At 41.4% G+C, this 18,888-nt stretch overlaps 1 protein-coding gene across 1 annotated transcript; it reads left to right on the forward strand.

The window, feature by feature from the left end:
* Nucleotides 1-1,871: 1,871 nt before the first annotated feature.
* cdh17 (cadherin 17, LI cadherin (liver-intestine)) lies at nucleotides 1,872-17,959 on the forward strand. Its single transcript, XM_085365678.1, has 19 exons — nucleotides 1,872-1,927; nucleotides 3,410-3,466; nucleotides 3,919-4,014; nucleotides 6,987-7,124; nucleotides 7,226-7,361; nucleotides 8,344-8,502; nucleotides 9,888-10,040; nucleotides 10,550-10,755; nucleotides 10,859-10,990; nucleotides 11,080-11,227; nucleotides 11,380-11,589; nucleotides 11,679-11,755; nucleotides 11,847-12,035; nucleotides 12,440-12,684; nucleotides 15,646-15,776; nucleotides 16,028-16,255; nucleotides 16,368-16,478; nucleotides 17,002-17,118; nucleotides 17,259-17,959. Exons 2-19 carry the CDS (start codon nucleotides 3,419-3,421, stop codon nucleotides 17,348-17,350), a joined length of 2,616 nt encoding a protein of 871 aa, XP_085221804.1. The 5' UTR covers nucleotides 1,872-1,927; nucleotides 3,410-3,418; the 3' UTR covers nucleotides 17,351-17,959.
* The last annotated feature ends 929 nt before the right edge of the window (nucleotides 17,960-18,888 follow it).

The following is an 18,888-nucleotide window of genomic DNA, read 5'->3' on the forward strand; positions in this document are numbered from 1 at the left end:
TGAGCAGGAGAACAAGTTACTAGGTGGAGGATAAGCCTACATCTGAGGTGGCTACAAAGTTGGATGGTTCGCACGCAGCCTTCACGGTGTTCACATCCACCCTCCAAACAGCCGGGACGGTGTTAGGAACGCGTTGCAATCCGGCACAGACTGAGAGGATTCGGCTTAGATTGTCTGCCTTTGAAATGAACTTTGTTAGAGGCCTCGTGTCTGTGTGACAGAAATGTCTAAGATTAGAGACCAGCTGATGGAAACTGAGAAAAGGAAGTTATTTATTTATTTATTTATTTTGTTGTTTGTGTTTCGAACAAACGCATTTTAACAGCCTTTTCTCTCCTTTCTTCTCTTTTTTCCTGATCAGTTTGCTCCGATTTTTGCCAAATTTTGACTGTTGATCCCAAAGTGCTATGATTTGTAAGCTACTTTGTGCAGTTAATGTCTTTGATTATGTGTACGATGATCTTTTGACAGTTACTTTATTTATACGTGTCGTATTTTGCACTTGTTGTACATAAAACCACATTGATAATGTATCTTTTTTTTGTTTTAAGTGTTGCTTGATTAAATAAAGTGACATAACAGCTTTTGGAAGGGAAAAAAATAACACTCTTTTGTCTGCCATCTCCACATCACTGATGAGAAATGATAATGGGTGACTCAGCTTTGACACAAAGGAGACACACTTGGACAAATAGGGTCTCGCAGCAACACTGCGCTGATGCAGGATGAGTCAGGTGGTGACATTAAACCTGAACTTACTTCAGCAACATTAGTCCCCTGCGCGTTTGATTGGGTACGGTGATTTGGCTCCCAGTGTGGCACCGGACAAGCTCTCAAGCTCGGTGTTGTTGGGAAAACGGTCAAATGCAGAAAAATGTGTTGCCAAGGTAACATTCAGAGGAAGTGTGTTTGGTTCAGAGAGCGTCGGGCAGATGGTGTTGGCCGCAATACCGGGCTGTGTGCACATACAGAGCCACGCTTTACATAACAGAGTCACTTCCAGCTTCATCCGCTGAACCATCGACTCTCCAGTCATAGGTTCTGGTTAAATAGCGAGGCCTGTGAAACAGTGACTCACTCGCAGCCTGTTTTCCTACAGTCGCACAGTTTTGTGGTTTGTGTGTCCAAGCAGCTCTCCACAGCTTGTAAACCTCTCAGCTCAGGATGACTTTATGCATCAGGTCATATAACAGATAATTCCAGCTGATACGTGTGAGGTTGGGTCATAAAGATGAAGCCTTTAAGACACACCTTCTTTTTCCTGTTTTTACAGTTTCATGTGCGTCTTGACCTCCTGAATTGACCTCAAAGCTTTGCATTCCCATGAGGCAGTGGATTGTCAGTGCAATCAGGGAGTCGGTCCTATTGTCTACGCATAGCTCCTTATCAGGCGCTGCTGCTGATGGAAAATCTGCCAGGAAGCACAGCAATGGTGCATAGGTCAAAGTCTAAGAGGTAATCAGAAACTTAAACAATGAGCAGCGAAGAAATGAGAACGATTACACAAATTTCCCCACCTCGTTTTCCCCGCTTCTTGTTCTATTTTTGTCCAGAATTCACGTACATGCCGGCTAAAATTCACAAATGCTTTGCTGAGACGTTCCCTTTAAAGAGTTTGTTGTTTTACAAACACTAATCAGTACTCTACAAATCCACAAGCAGTTGAGTGTTTCAATAAAACCCCCATCTTACTTTAATAGACAGGTGTTTTATTGAATTCTTTATTTATAATTGTTCTTTTCTTCCTGTCTTTGTTGCTTTTGTCTGCTTCTTTCCCATTGGCCAGCTTGGCAGAAGGGCAGGGTGATTAGACAATCATTAGATCCAATAAAACATTGCTGGTTAGTGGCTGGTTAACGTTTGACCAGGACAGGATGGAGCTGCTCAGATCAGTCTGACGAGTGTCTCAGTTGCTCTCTCCTCTAAGGTAAGCCACCTCGCTCTCTTGTCTCCCAAGTTTCAGGTTTGTTTCAGGAGAATTTGGAGAATTATTTTTCGGGTGTGTCGCCAGAAACAAACAGGACTGCTTGTGTTGGTTTTTATAGATTGTGCGATGATGGGTTTAAAATGTTCTCAGATTATCGCTGAAGGGCCATGATCTTGACTTGACTTTGGCAGGGCCTTAGATAAGGTGTTGGCATATTTTACTGCCTTACTGCTCTCCTTCTTCCTGGGTTGTTCTCAGCATTTTAGAATAGGAGGAAGGTAAGTGAACGGGACTTTAAATTTGGTATCATAGCAGCTGAATATAGCCAGACAAAGGTCATCCAGCCATTGATCTAAGAGGATAAAGCGAGAGGGGCCTGTAGCTTTGGATCCATGTTTGTGTATTTATCCCAGCTTCAATTTAATCAAGTGTCAAACGTCTGTTAGTTTCTCCTCTGCATACCAGTTAAGTCGCTGTAGGTGGACGTTTAGAAACTAGTGACACTGCTGAGGGACTTGCCAGTTAAAGGTCTGCTTCGCAGCAGATGTTAGTTAACAACATGGAGACAGATATTCTTATAAAATGCAGAAAACCTGCAGATAAATAAGGTGTTCAGACAATGGGGTGACTTCAAAAGTGTCCTTTGGCACAAAAAGGTCATTTGGCTCGACTCAATGTCACCTTCACTCAACCCTTTGGCTTTACCCTTCTGTTTCGCTTGAACTTTACAGCTCCAGAATCTCTACATATCTTATTTACCAACTTAAAAGAATTAAAAGTGTGATTTTTCTTTAATTGTCAGTAGCGACTGTCACATTATTTCTTTAGTAAACAAGCATTACTCTGGCCTTATAACTTGGATGCTTCTGCATTCAGTGCATTCTGTGTAGTACATTTTTTTCAGGGGAAACGGTTGCTTTAAATGCAAAATGCAGGAAAAGCTACAGATTCATTGAAGTTATGTTTATTCAAGCGTCTGAGGAGACAGCCCTAAAGTCATTGCACTGGTTTGGTGTCATATACATATATACATATGTGTACACCCACTTTACAGAAAGAGAAAGACTCGGACACGAACACCTGACGCTGCTTTAAAAGGCATCGACTTTCATTTTCTTCTGTGCACTCGGGTGGGTGGTTAACCTGGAAGGTGTAGGTGGAGTCCCATGTGTAAGCACTTCAGCACAAAGTATGCACAAAGCGAGATACAGTGCACATGTGCAGATTCAAGGACAGAGGACACGCTTTCTTTGTGACACTGTGGACATTGCACATCAATGACACACTGCACTGAACGGAGAAAAGGGTTGAGAGGGTTTAAAGATTCCTCTGTGGAATTGGTAATAATCCACTACATGGGTTTTTTAGTGTTTCCGCAACAGTAGAGCACAGTGAATATTTTCCACAAAAATGACACAACCTCTGAAACCTCCTTAAACATTTTTTTCTAACCCTCCTCCTCGTCTTCCTCTTCCTTCTCAGGCTGTGATAATGACACCCATGGTGCATCTGTTGTTGCTCCCGCTGCTGCTCAGCATTGTGAGTAACTGCTGCTGCTGTTCTTCAATACATATTCAAATGCATGAACCTGTTAAAAGATCTGTGAAATAGTCAGCGTTGATAAATGCTACACAGGGAGCGCATGAAAGAAAACACTTACAACTATCAGCAAGGTTAACGAAGAGTCTGTGAAACAGCCCTCAGTGACTCATTTTAAAACACTCACAGAAAGGGTTGCTAAACGGAGCGTGGGCCCTTTGTCTGTAGACTTTGCTCTCCCATCATGTAGTCGAATATAAAAGTTCCTCCACTGTTAAGTCATTTTGGTTCAATAAATAACTGGGCTGTAAATACTGCCCTCAATGCTTGACTGATTTCACCGGAGCTAAAGCTAAAATGGCAAATTTAGGTATGAGTGTGAGAGGTTTTCATTTTTTCTTGCCCTTTTCTGTACTCGATGACCTTTAACCTTTATTTCTGCGCTGTAATAGGCTGGTGGGAAGGATCTGGAGGAGAAGAAGGGCCCCTTTGAGAACACAGTGCTGGATGTGCCAGAGGCGACCCCAGTGCCCTATCCTTTGTTTCAGGTAATATAAGCATGGCAGCAGCTGGTGTAATATTGTCCATTTTTGAGGTGGATGAGCTGCACATGTGCCACGCACTCCATTTATCAAACACCTCAGTCAGATAAGTGTCACTAAACCAGAACCTGCACCTGAGAAGTTATCTTATCTTAATCAAGATAGGAAAATAATAAATAGTAAAAAAGAAAAACTCTGAATATAAAGTATTGTTGCAGATCTTTGTTGCTTTGTTATTGCTCCTCTGTCGGCCATCTCACAAGCCTTCACGTTTACTGTAAAAGTTTGGTAACATCATCATCATATTGTTTTTTCACTAGCTGGGAGCGTGTTCTCATTTTAGGTTTGACAGTGTTTTAGTAGATAAAGGTGAATGGCTTGGATGTGAATTGAGGCCTCGAAGGGGACTTGTGGCAGCTCCTAGGCCTACCAGATCCCAGTGTACTAAATACAAGTGAAGAAATTAAAGACTTAAAAAGGGGAGGGAGGCTGGGGCACGTAAATGAGAATGAACAGCTTGTAGAACTGGGGGAACATATATAGATAAGAACCGGAAGGAGCGTGTTTGGAGGCATGGTCCCGCTCCTGAAATTTCGATACTTTATCTCCCATAAACTCTCGCTCTCCATCAAACCTCCATTTTAATCAATCAGTCGTCTATTTGCAGCAGCTGTAGCTTTGCAGATATTTAACACTTAAGTTGGGTTTCTTGGATTTAAAGTCAGACTTCCTGCTGGACTTTGATTAGCTCCATCGGTTCGATTGGTTTCATTGCCATTTCTTGCATACCATGCAGTCAAACTATTCCCACAACAGCTGCTGTACTTCACCTGCCTGCGTGTGGTCACCGGTTTGAGGTCCGGTGACCACGCTGGGCACTTCATAATGAGCTGACTGCTTCCTCTCGAATTGTCGTCACACAGTTTGGAGCTGTATTTGGGGCCATTGTCCGGTTGTTGGAGATAACTGGCTCCACCGGGTAGCCAGTTTCAGACGTAACTCTTTATTATTAGCAGGCCCTAAAAGATTTTTCCTTTCTGTTGACTCTGTGGGTTTTGTAGGTACCATTTTAGTCTCTAGAGAGTCCGAACCAGTTTGACCTGCTCTGTGAAAAATAGGTGCTACATCCATCTCCTTTTTTGTAAATGTCCACATGGAATTCATTTTTACTTCCTAGAACAAGAATACTCTGACTGGCTCCAGGGGAAAGTTTTTCTTTAACCGCTCTGAGTGCATAATCACACCCACAAAGCCTGCGGTTCCTGACGCTCAGCACTCAATCAAATTTATTAATAAAACAAGAAGCAGCAGAAAGCGCAATCCTCCACCAAGGCAGCTCACTCTCTGGACAGTGGTTACTTTTATGGGAACTTTATTGGATTTTGTATATATTCATTATGTTTTCTCTTCTTCTTTTTAAAGTACTTTAAGAAATTTATAGTTCAGTATAAATCAGAGAAAAGTGGTATCACAGATGCTTACTTTGAATACACAAACATTATGTAGCAGTAGGTTATGGATAATAGGCATTGATTTAAATAACTAGACATGAATAACCTGAGCTTGTTATACAATATTACACTACAATTTATTTCTAGATAACTAGGCAGCTTCTTCTCTTTCTCATCAAACACTTTCTTTAGCGCATTATGGAGTGAACCTGAAAGAAGGGCAGATGTGAAATGAGAGGTCAAAGGTCCACATTAATCTGATATTTAGAATGCCCATATTTCATTCTCTATGTGCCCTGTATACCTTGTCATCAAGACAAACAATGGCAGTAAGAAACATAGTTATAAACAGCTCTGCATTATTATCACTTTGACCTTCAGATCAGTCCATTTACCTTTAAGGAGAGGTCAGAGGTCAAATGTGACATTATATTTGAAATCTTTATACAGTGGTTTCTATATGTTGACACAACACACCACACTTGTGAAAATAATATTTTTTGTCAATTTTTGATGATTAAATCTCAAGATGACCTTGAAGACCTTGGTGGATGTAAGCCAGATTTTAACTGATCGTTAACGTGACCCAAATCTATATCCCTATGAAGTTTTATCCAAATTCATTAAAAACTTTTCGAGCTATCATGTTTACAGAGAGAATGACGTGGCAAAGTTAAATCATTTTTACATTTACTAGCTACAGCTGTCTTCAGACGCACTAATGTAATCGGATGGGATTTAGATCGATTAGACTTTTTTAGAGAGCAGGTGGGGGGTCTGACTCACAGCAAACGGTTTGGGCCAGAATCAGACCCAGAACTCAGCAACCTTTTGGCATATGAGTCATCTGTTCAGCCAGGTGAGCTGTAGCGGTGCCCAAATGCAATGAATTTTCATTGAGTTACAATGAAGTGGGGCTCTGTACTCTGTACTCCTTTACAGATACCTCAGTAATGCTTCACGATTAATGTTTCCATGAATCATTTTAGGCATTTTGTGTGAGTTTTTGGTTAATTTTAATGTTATTTCAGTTTCAAAAACAGATACATGCTTCTTTTAAAAATAGAGATATTTCTAAACACCCCATTCTTTTAGTGTGGCCTCTGATCTGGAAACCACTGGACCAATGGCAACAGCAGCTGGATGTTACTTATGTTACAGCGGTGATACATTAATATAAACATTTAACATTGATCACTTTTACTGTTGTGCACTTTTACTTCAGTGGGGTTTTTACAGCGGATCCTTGTGTTTTTATTTGAATATGTTGTATTTATATACTGGTTTAAAATGCAGAAGAGTACTTCTTCCATTAATGCGTGCAAATCAGAAACTTGCAGTCATACTCAGATTAACTGTCAAGTATGTGATCTTTTAAGGAAGTTATGGTGTTTTCCCCTTTTTGTTCACTTAAAAAGTTACCACTTTTTTTTCTGAGATCAAATGAAACTCAAGAAGCGATGAACAGACCTGTTTTTTGTGGTCAAAGTGTCCTGATTTTTCTCGTCTGCTTCTTTCACTCCTTAGTTTCAGGTGACAGATCCACATGTTAATAACTTCAGGCTGAGTGGAGAAGGTGGGCAAGACATTAGTATTTCAAAGGATGGGTGGCTTTATCTGGAACAACCTCTGGACTGGTCGCGAGAGGAGCACTACATTATCATGGTAACACGATATCTTTATTCAAACACATGGAAAACCGTGCTCACATTGCATTAGGCACACGGGACACACACTCGTGCATAAAAACTCATGTTCGTGCACAGGTGGAGGCACTGGCAGATGAAGAAGTGGTGGAGGGCCCGATTTATGTGACCATAAATGTTTTGGATGTCAACAACAAAGCACCGTACTTCAACCAGAGTGTCTACACAGCTGTGGTTCGGGAGAATACGCCAGCAGGTTGTGCACACTTCTACCTGTTGTGACATTTTTGCTTTGCATATATTTATTTTTTATCCTTGCTCGCTCGATCTTTTTTAAAGTACTTATGATAGAACAGGTGGCCTTACGTCTAGTTCATCACGGGCAGTAATAACAGCTGCCCCCTGTTGATTTCAACACTTTCATCTTTTTTAAGTAAACCTTTATGCTGAAGAGTACACGTGATTTAAGGAGTTTGCATCTTTTAGTCCATAACCTGCAAATTACATGTGCTATTCATTTTAATGAGAGTGATTTTTCAAAGCAGATAAAAGAATTAGAGCTTCATTTCTCCCCTTCGAGGCTTTAATTTTACTTGATTATGAAAGTCAGCTTGCAGAGGTCTTCAGTGCAGTCGGGCAGTCATCACAGTGGATGTTTGATCTTTTTCATTTTGCCACTGAATGCTTTCTGCTCAAACCTGGGACTTTAAACTCAAGCTGTGACACCAAGTTTGTTTAGATCTACACATTTGAGTTTTAAACGTAAGTCAAAAATGAAAGAGTTTTGGGACAGTAGTGTGGCGTGGCGGTAGCACCTCACAGCAAGTAGGTCCTGGGTTTGAATCCTGCATCTGACCTTTCTGTGTAGAGTTTGCTTGATCTCACCAAGTACTCCGGCTTCCTTCCACAGTTCAAAGAAATGCAGTTAGTTGGGTTAAGTTAATTGATCATGTGACATATTGCCAATAGTGTACCCCGCCTCTCTGCTAATGGCAGCTGGCTCCAGCCACCCTACAACCATCAATTTGAGTACATAGTAATATGTTTGGTGTTAAATTAAAGTGCAGCTAATGTGTAGCTCAAAGGATAAAGCGTGCACCACTGTATTTGTTTTTTCAGAGAACCCTTTAAAGGATTCCTTCTATGCATGTGGGTTAAGCAGTATTTCTTTAAGTAGACAGTGTGAGTCACCATACCTGTCTCTATGACTTTAACGTAAGTTTTCTGTGTGGCTCTAGCTGTCCCATTTACCCGAGTGTTTGCGACGGATCAGGATGACCCGGAGACTCCAAACGCTCGTCTGAGATACAGCCTGGTCAGCGAGATCCCCAGCATACGAGACACAAAGCTGTTTCAGATCAACCCCGACACTGGAGAGATCTCCACAACAGAGCAAGGTAGCACCAAAGTTCTCACAGCTCTCCCCCCGGAGAGGGAAGCAGTATGTAATCAGTCTGTGTGTTAGCAGTGCAGCATCCACAGTTTTACGATTATCATTCAGTGTGATGGTAAATACCAATAACAGCTCGAGCTGATCTGATTTTAGTGAAAATCAGGTGAAGGCCACACAAAATGTGAAAATCAGGAAAATCTTTACATTACCCATTGTTTTTTCAAGTTTAACAACAGTTTAATAGGTCAGTATCTGGGTTGGTTAAGCATTTGACCTTGACTTTCATTGTTAGCACCCAAGGTCAAAGTTAAGCTTGAAAGAAAATTCAAGAAACAATATTGAGTAATATATCATGTGAAAGAGCACGAAGAGAGCTGCACAACACGCCTTTTATTTCTTCAGTAAGAAGCACTACGACATCACAGTGAAGCCACAACCAGGCGATGTCTTCATATTGTAATGAAAACATCAAAGTTTTAGATCAGCTTCAGGGGGATTTGTGCTTCTAGTAAGTATTTATTTTGATTTCATTTTGACTTTTTGGTTTCCAGATTGGGTTTTATGATTTTACCTTATTTTTTATTGTTTTTTAAAATGTTTAATTTTTGTTTAATTTTTATTAGTTTCAGTGTTAATTTCGTCTTTATTACTTTATTATTTATAGCAAATACCAGAGGCAAGATTTTGGAAAATCAACTTAGATATTACAATATAAAGAACATTTTTAAAAGCAGTCAACTCACAGGGTTGTAGACATCCAAACCTCAATAAAAACATCCATCGAATCCTCATCAGGCAGTTTGTGATACAAATTTTACCAAATTAACAAGTGAGGACATTTCCTCTGCACACCTGACATGTGTATATATGACCGGTTTATACAGGGAGAAATAAATATATATTTATTATAACCTCTGCACACTTCTTCACTTACCACTATTTTAATGGATTTAGGTCATAATATATATATTTTAGTAAGTTTTCCAAGTTTACAAAATCGTTTCAGTTGGTTTTAAATTTTTTTCACAGTTAAATAAAATGTTTGGGTTTTTTCACATCTAATTTTAGTTTAGTTTTAGATTACAACAATAACGTTGGGTTGCACAGAGACCTGAAGCCAGCCATAGAAGCACAGAACTCTGTGTGGCATCCGTGGAAAAGTCTTTAATCTGTGGCCACCGTCTCTGCCTGTAATCTGGCAGATCATCTTGTGTACTCAAGATTAATGCTGATTGAAGGCAGGTTGCCTAAATGTGTCGCGTGACGCTCATCACTGATTACTTTGAGTTCAATTAGGAGTTTGTTTCCCCTCTTAGATCACCTGAAGCGCGTCTGCGATGTGTGTGAGCATGCTCGCTGGTGTTTGATGCGTGTGTGTTGTTTTAACAGGGCAGCAGCTGTTAAAGGCAAGGGAGGGCATCCAGTATGCCAGGGGAGAAGATCGGAGCATTGAAACTCTGAAGAGAAAGTTCGATGACTACTGTTCGGTGCAGGAGGTCCCCTACGAACACAACCCCTTCTTCACCTGTGTGCAGAGAGCAGGTTTGTTTCCAAAAGAGTCGTCAGTAAAGCTGAACAGTTAACGCTGTCAGTTAACAAGATCTGGGCATAATCTCACACAATTTTCAGACGTTTTATAGTCAAGATGAACAGTTTAATGGAGCAAATACTCATCTAAACGATTAATATTGAAAATAAGCTTGAGTTGCAGCTGCAACAGTGGAGAAATTTCACGATGAAGGACGAAGAATAATAAGAACATAGACAACAACATCTGGGCTTTGATGGTGCTCTTTAAAGTCGGAGCATATGATGGTGCAGATTGAAGGATTGTGTTAATGTAGATAAACAGACTGTAATGAAGAAGTTGCTGTCAGCAATTAGCGCTGGGTGCTGAGTTGATGAGTTCAGTTGGGGAGAGAGGTTTAGTCGCGTCCATCGGACTCAGCTTTTCAGAATAAGAGATTTGCTGGAATGTTTTAGTGAGTTTTACCCCAAAGAAAAACTCCTTGGTTCAAATTAAAATATTTATTCTCCACTTGTGGTGTCAGAGATGAGACGGCAAAACTTGGACCCCCTGGAAGACCCAGACTACACCCTGTTTGTGCGCGTGCAGGACCTGGAAGGAGCTTCGCAGAATGCACTAAGTGGAAACAGCAGAGTCCAGATTGCTGTGCAGCAAAACCTGTGGAAGAATCCCGGACCCATACGCATTAGAGAAAACTTAGAGGAAACATACCCACTAACCATTGCTAAGGTGTGCTGAGATTCATATATTCATACTCCTAACTGCCTCTCATCTTTATCCATCAACTGACCATCCTAGTCTGGACCCTGCCTGTCTCTCTCTCTCCATCCAGGTCCAGTCTAATGACCCTGATGCCAGATACGTACTGGTCCAGAAGGAGCGAGAGCTGAAATTCCCCTTTGAGATCACACAAAATGGAGAAATAATGGTGACAGAGAAGCTGGACAGAGAAAGCAAAGAGAGGGTAGATAACACATTTGTTCAATAAGTTATATAAAAATAAAGACGCACTTCTAGGAGTTTTTCTTGAGCTTCAGTTGATTCCGTTTCCAGTTCATCCTGGTGGTGCTCGCAAAGGATGAAAATGACAACGAAGTGGATCCACCCATGGAGATTTACGTGTTGGTGGACGATGTGAATGACAACGCACCTGTGTGCGATGAGGAGACTGTGTTTGAGTTCCAGGAGAATGAGCCTGTAGGTAAGGATGCCTCCGTCGAGGTGCGCAGCATCCATATGGGTGGTGGTTTCTTCACAGGCAGCCTGTTGAATTCAAGAATATTTCCAATTTGTAAAAAAGTTTTTTCGAAGTTTCATGACAGACGTGAGGGATTCTCACTGCATCTCCTTCAGGTGGCCTCGTAGGAGAGCTGCTGGCTCATGATAGCGATAAAGAAGGGACACTGAATTCTGTTTTGACTTACACCATCTTGTCCCAAAATCCACCCACCGCCTCCAAAACCTTCTCCATCGACGAATCTTCTGGAGCAATTCGTACACTGCACTTGCTGCGGCGAAGGGAAAATGCGGTCTACAACCTCAATGTCCGAGTCAGTGACGCAGGTAACATACTGTATGAAAGCACACCTGTAGGCTGAGTTTAGTTAACGCTTTTAACTTTGGATGAAGTTTTTATGGCTTTTCTCTCACAGAATTCAGCACAAATTGTAAGGTTGTCGTCAAGGTCATTGACGTCAATGATGAGCTGCCCAAGTTTGAGAAGAATGATGTAAGTATGGGAACCTTTCGAACGCTGGCTCTTGTTCCTCATTCTGACTGGCTGGCATTGTTACTGTGTCTGTTTCTGTGTCCGTATGCAGTACGGCAACGAGACTCTGACAGAGGACACTCCTCTGGGACACACACTTCTGACCATCAAAGCGACAGATAATGACGACCCAGACACCGGCAGCTCGGAGATCCAGTTCATCATCTCTGAAGGAAACACCGACGACGTCTTTGCCGTGGAAACTGACGGCAAAGGTGTTGGTTATCTGGTTCTGGCTAAGGTGGTGATCTCCATTCTCTCTGTTTCATTTCTTGCAAACTTTGATCTTTAAGTAGCTGCTCCAACATTTCTGGTCCCTTTTAAATAGTTCAGATTATTAAATTCTCGTGATGGAGTTTTTTGTTGTCTTTGTATCTTTTTTTATATTTTTGCTTATAATTGTTGAAAATGAAAGAGCTGAAGCTAGTAGTCATCATGCATGTAACAGCAACATTAGAGTTTGGTCATACATGATTTTATGGCCATAGTAAATGATCCTTGTTTACCCCTAAACCTGCATGTCCATATAACTCATTTGGATTTTAGTGCTTTTCAACACTCTGTTGTAAACTTTCATCATCATCTCTGCCTCTCTTTTCTTTTGTGGTTCCTCTAAAACCTTTTTTTTCTCCTCCTTCCTAACAGCCTCTGGACTTTGAGACCTCTCCCAGTTACAGGCTCCAGATTGATGCTCGTAACCCAGAGCCGTTGATGGAAAGTCTCAAGTATGGCAGCGAGTCCACCGCCTTTTTCTCTGTGTCGGTCATCGATGTAGACGAGGCTCCAAAGTTCAGCATGGACATCCTGGATGTGACCATATATGAAAACATCACCAAAGGATCCGTGCTGCTCACTGTGCATGCAAAGGACCCAGAGGGCAAAGAGATCGGGTAAACACACCAGTGACTGCTCAGTGTCTGGGTCCTAAGTACTTAAAAAGTTGTAGCTGTTTAAAGATTTAGTGAAAGCTGCTACATAATACAGGAAATATACACAGTGTACAGGAAGATGCAGCTAAGGGTAATGCCCCTCTACCTAATGCCAGGGGTTAAGGTATGTGTAACATTTTAAGTCAAAACTTGTGTTGCAATTTTTTTTGTTGTTACAATTACACTGTATTCCCAAAAGTATTCACTTATCAGCCGTCATACTCAAATGAACTTGAGTGACATCCCATTCTTAATTGATAGGGTTTAATATGATGTCAGCCCACCCTTTGCAGCTGTAACAGCTTTAGCTTGTCTTGGAAACAAGTGTTTACAGGGAATTTGTGAGGTCAGACACTGATTTTGGATAAGAAGGCCTGCCTCACAGTTTCCACTGTAATTCACCCCAAAGGTGTTCTTGGGATCAGGTTGAAGTCAGGACTGTGCAGGCCAGTCAAGTTCTTCCACACCAGCCCCACTCATCCACATCTTTATGGACCTCGCTTTGTGTACTGGTGTGCAACCATTTTGGAACAGGACAGGGCCATCCCCAAACTGTTCCCACAAAGTTGGGAGCATGAAATTGTTCAAAATGTGTTGGTATGCTGAAGCATTAAAAGTTCCTTCATTAGAACTAAAAGCGCAACTCCTGCAAAACAGCTCACACGTTGGCCCAATGCAATCAGACAAGTACTGTTCTCTTGGGCACTGCCAAATCCATTACACGAAGCTCTCTTTGCACTGTTCTTGAGATAATCTGAAGGCCACATGAAGTTTGGGGGTCTGCAACTAACTCTGCAGAAAGTTGGTGAACAATGTGCACTATGCACCTCAACATCGTCTGTCCTGGCTCTGTAATTGGATTGCTCTTATTCCCAACGTTAATACCACTAACAGCTGACTGTGGAAAATTTGGTAGTGGGATTTTAGCACGGTACCACGCTGGAATTCACTGAACTCCTGAGAGCGACCCACTCTTTCAAAAATGTTTGTAGAAACAGTTTTCATGCAGTCAGTGCTTGATTTTATACCCGTGGCCACGGAAGTGATCGGAACACCTGAATTCAATTATTTGGATGGATGAGTGAATACCTTTGGTAATATAGTGTATATTTCAGTTTTGTGAAACTTTGTAGAACGGAAGCAGCTGAGAGAATTCCTGACTTTACTTTAACCCTTGGTAGTACCTACGGCCATTTATCATCCACAGCGTTTTTTAATATTAGGCCATTTTCACTGTGTTGAATAGAATATAGCCAAACCTTCCAACCCTTTTTTTTTTTCATTTTTCTTTAGAATTGCCGTCTCCGTTTATTCGATTAGCTTAAGGTGGCTAAGCTAAAAACCGCCATCCACATGAGGTCCTAGAGCCATAAATCGCCCCATTGAAACCCTTTATAAACGCTATTTTTCGCTATTTTTCACTGCACAATTATTACCGTTAATATCTGTGTGATGGCTTAGGTTTCGTTTTCATTCTGGACTCAAGGCCTTAGAATTGTAATTTTTTTATTTGGCCACCGGGTGGCTCCCTTGCTTCACATTTGACCCGGGGCTCGAAATCAGCGAGCCGCCGTAAAACACTACCCGGAAATCAGGATTCGATCGCGGCTTGGAAAACAGGATTCCCCCGCCGATCGTCTGGAGCGATGTCTCAGTCCCAGGGTCACTCAAGCGGGAATTTTTTTTTTGACTCAACCGGAAATGACGTATTTGTTGTCACGTGGTATCGACGTGTGTGCTGGTGAAAGGCGTCCGACGAAACATGACCGGAGCAATCGTCTGCACGTTACCCGGGAGGAGGCATGGATCCCGGGTTAGACAACGACGAGGGACCGCCTGGAGGACATAATTCGCTTCGGAAAAGAAAATTGTAAGTTGATCGAAATTAATTTTGGTGCTGATCTTTAGTCCATCTAAAGGCCTAATTATAATAACAATTGAATATTACCTCAAATGGTTTTTTTGGAAAATATTCAAGTTTTATGTTTTTTGGGGCAAAAAAGCAGTGCGCTCATGTGACGAAACCGGGATATAAAGGGTTAAAATCCGCGAAATGTAATTAAAACTTGACATGAATATTTCAAGGAGAAGTAGGTCTAAAAGATTGGCTAATTTAAAGTGGAATAAAATATTAATATATAAATTTTTTATAGCACTTTTTTGGGCGTGGTCGATTGGGACCGATAGTGTGTGCATTTTATGAAATGCGCTCCTGCAAAAAAAATAAAAGGCGATCGAAATGACTGTTGGTATCAATCTTTGGTCCACCCAAAGGCCTAATTAAAAGTACAATAAAATATAACTTTCAAATGTATTTTATGGAAAATATTTCATTTTTTCATTTTTTTCGCCAAAAACGGCCGTGCGCTCATGTGACAAAACCGGGATATAAAGGGTTAAAATCCGCGAAATGTAATTAAAACTTGACATGAATATTTCAAGGAGAAGTAGGTCTGAAAGATTGGCTAATTTAAAGTGGAATAAAATATTAATGTATAATCTTTTTATAGCACTTTTTATGGCGTGGTCGATTTTTGGCTCTAGGACCTCATAAGGGGTACGTTTTTTAGGTACTACCAAGGGTTAATAAACTTCCTCCACAAAGCGTGGTCTAAAAAACAAAGTTTCACTTCTTTCACACAGTGCATTGCTTTTCAAAACTGTTTTTCCTTAACTGATCCTAATCTTCCTCTTAGCTGATGCATGAAGTGGCTGGATACACCACATGCAGCGCATTGATGGCTTTGGCCTTGTTGAGCACTGACTGCTAGTTTGAATTATCCTCTTCTCTGACTACCACATGTACAGAAAACAGACCATTGATTCGTTTTGACTACCGATGTTTCCCCTGGCCACCAGCTCAGTGTGCGCTTCATCATTGACTGTGCCAGACCGATGATTGATGATTGTGTTTGTGTGCAGATATAAGCTGGACGGTGACACTCAAGGCTGGCTGGAGTTGGATGCTGCCACAGGAGAGATCAGGACCAAAGAAAAACTGGACAGAGAGAAGGTGGACTCGTTCAAAGTCACTGTCACTGCCTTCGAAAAGGGTGAGAGAAGACACTGCTCTACAGCTTTTCCTTTATAGGCCACACAGTGTGAGACATATCGGCTAAAATAGTTTGAAACACAATAAGAAACATCTGCATACAAACACTTTCATTACCTTTCAGAAGCTCCTGTAGATCTTCATGTGTTTAAGGCTTTTGACCATTAAATACTGACCGCTGCTCGCCTTTATAAAACAAACTACTTGTGGGTGAGACCACATTTTTCATACTCTCTGATATTCCCTCTGAAGCCAACCCGGAGAAGGCCACTGAGCGTGACCTGCATGTAAGGCTGTTGGACGTGAACGACAACGTCCCCAAACTGATGGAGACCCAGGCCTTCATCTGCATGAAGAATCCCAAACCTGTTCTCATAAAGGCCGAAGACTCAGACAGCGACCCTTTCTCCCAGCCGTTCACTTTCAGCTTTGGCACCAAAACCGGGAAATCTCCCAACTGGGAGCTGAACCAAGTTGACGGTACGCTTACATCTGTAATGTAAAACGAAAAACATCAAACTAAGATGTAAAGACGCACGTTTCTGTGTTCAGCTTAGAACATTTTATGTGTTTTTCTTTGTGTGTCACACAGATACAACAGCTGAACTTAAACTGAAGAAACCACCAACTCAAGATAAAACCTTCTCACTTCCCATTACCGTTAAAGACAAAGCAGGTGTGGGAGTCCCACAGGCATTTGAGGGTGAGTCACATTTGTAAGCCTTACTTCTGGCAATATTCTACAGTCACGGCAAGAAAGGCATCCCTTCTAATGTTTTACACACCAGGACATAATAAAAAAATATAGTTCTTATAAGGTTTTAAAAAAAATCAGGAAAATCCAAAATCACGCAACATGTTCATTAATTATTCCACATAATCTACACCAAAATGCAGAAAGAGTGTGTGAAAGCCCTTCCAAACAAGCCACACTTCTTTTACTTTTACATTTAACATGCTAAATGAGACATGTATAGTCTTTTTTTTATTATTTCCTGATTTCTAAAATCTTAATTTAGAGTTTAATCTGGGTGTTTTTTCTTTTTACCATAACTGATTATCTGCATCAGTGCCCAGTTTAGTGCTGTATCCAGTAAATCACCCAGTTCATCATAGGCTGCTGATAGAAAGCTAAAAGTTAGGAACAAAATAAGGAAAAGTTGATGATATTTTAGTGTAATCAGCTGGCCCGTCATACTTTACTTTCCATTTTGTCTCCTTCACAGTGAAAGTATGTAACTGCACAGAGCTGGGCTACTGCTACGTTGCACCAGAAGGAGCGGCGCTCAGTTATGGAATGGGACCCACCATTGGGATCCTGGCTGGCATTCTGGGATTCTGCGGTAATTCTAACAAACCCCAAAATAAATCTGTTATCTGATAAAACCAAGTTTCACACAAACCGTTAGACTGTCCAACAGTGTCAGTGTGAAGTTTTGTGTTCCAGTGACTGACTTCTGTTTTATGTCTCCTCCTTTCGCAGTTATCGCGTTCGTTGTAGTGATCAAACGCATCAACAAAAAGAGCCAAAGAAAAGCCCAGGCCGAAGGGGACGAGAGGAATGCCATGATGTAGACACGACGCAGATGGTTTCCGAGTCTCTTATTTATATGTGCCAGTAACACAAATCAGAAATTAGCCTCCAAGAGATCAACAGTGTGTACAATGTTTGAGATAGGAGGAAAATTCTCCAACCAGAGCCTTAAACCAGTCTTCCTGCTCGGTCCTTATCTTAATTATAACTTAGATTCTTAAAACCAGACTAGACTACACACACAACTTGGGATTATTTAGATTTAAATTCTCACCTGCCTATTAAATAAGATAGGACAGGTACACTGACCCATAAAATATCTGTGGTAAAATACTCCAGGCCTGAAACTCAAATGAGTCCTCGCACATCTACTTTAGCTTATTTTATTATATTTACAACATGAACATTATTAACAAATGCTGTGCATCCCTTAATTAATCTGTTAGGTGGTCCCATGCTAATCACTCATTTGTTGAATAAATATATTATGATTTCACTGCCAGACTCTGGCCGGTTCATTAGCTATTTCATCATCTCCCACCATTTAATTATATATATTTTTTGGGCCCAGACACTTTGTGTGTTACTCTCTTCTCTACCTTGACTGTAACAGCTAACCATTAAACGTTGTTTAACATCAAACTCAAACAGATCACTTGTGTCACGAACAACTTTGTTGTTTTTTTTGTTTTTTTTGTAAAGTTCGTTTACTGCTCTGTTTCTCAATAAACGACAAAAACTGGGGACCACTTTGGTTTTCACGGCATCGTTTTTTCCCCCTACACATCAGGGCAGACATGTGGTGCAGCAGGTGATGGGTGACGTAAGGTACAGTATGTGTGCTATACAGTATCTCTGTCCTGTGGAAGCCCGGGGTTGGGATTGCTCTGCTTGTACTGTTGCGTCCCCCATCCTCCTTCCTGCTCATCTGCCGCTGAGCAGTCAAGGCCACGATGCTGCCTCAGAGAGCGATGACTCATCTCTTTGTCAGTGGGAGACGCAGATTGTTGACGGTGCTGAAAGGGGCATGGCATGATTTCTTTTTTAGCTTTTATGCAACACAAAGTGGTCCAAACAAGCACAATACTTACATGTGAGAGCTGAAGGTGGGGATCACATGTGCTGCCATGAATATTGTATCCCTCCGATCCATGTGCCATGTTTTTGTGTGTGTGAGTCATCGAACAGCCTGTTGCAGATACCAAAATCCAAACGGGGGAGTGGGCTGAGCTTCATCTTTCATGCTGATGAGGATGAACTTGGCGTGGACCCTTTTCAGTGTTTATGTCTGCACTCTCTCCTTGTCGGTATCCCAGCAACACTTTCCACAACATACACACACATGGCTCACACACAAACACACACACTCATACAGAGCTGGGGGGAGAAGTTCAAATGTTGAGGTACAGAGGAGACGAGGTGGAGGGGCAGACAGTTGGACCTAACGGTGTGAATGATGATGACCACCTCTGGATATCAAGCCTCACCATCAGCACACACCCACCCACACACATGTTAAAGTCCCTACTCTACAAGAGGAGCCTTTTCCCCTATTATAGAAGAATTATATTGATGTATT

Source organism: Diplotaxodon limnothrissa, linkage group LG11 (genome assembly GCF_057381915.1).
Source record: "Diplotaxodon limnothrissa isolate DT_005_m linkage group LG11, D_limnothrissa_male_GT1.1, whole genome shotgun sequence".
NCBI lineage: Eukaryota > Metazoa > Chordata > Actinopteri > Cichliformes > Cichlidae > Diplotaxodon > Diplotaxodon limnothrissa.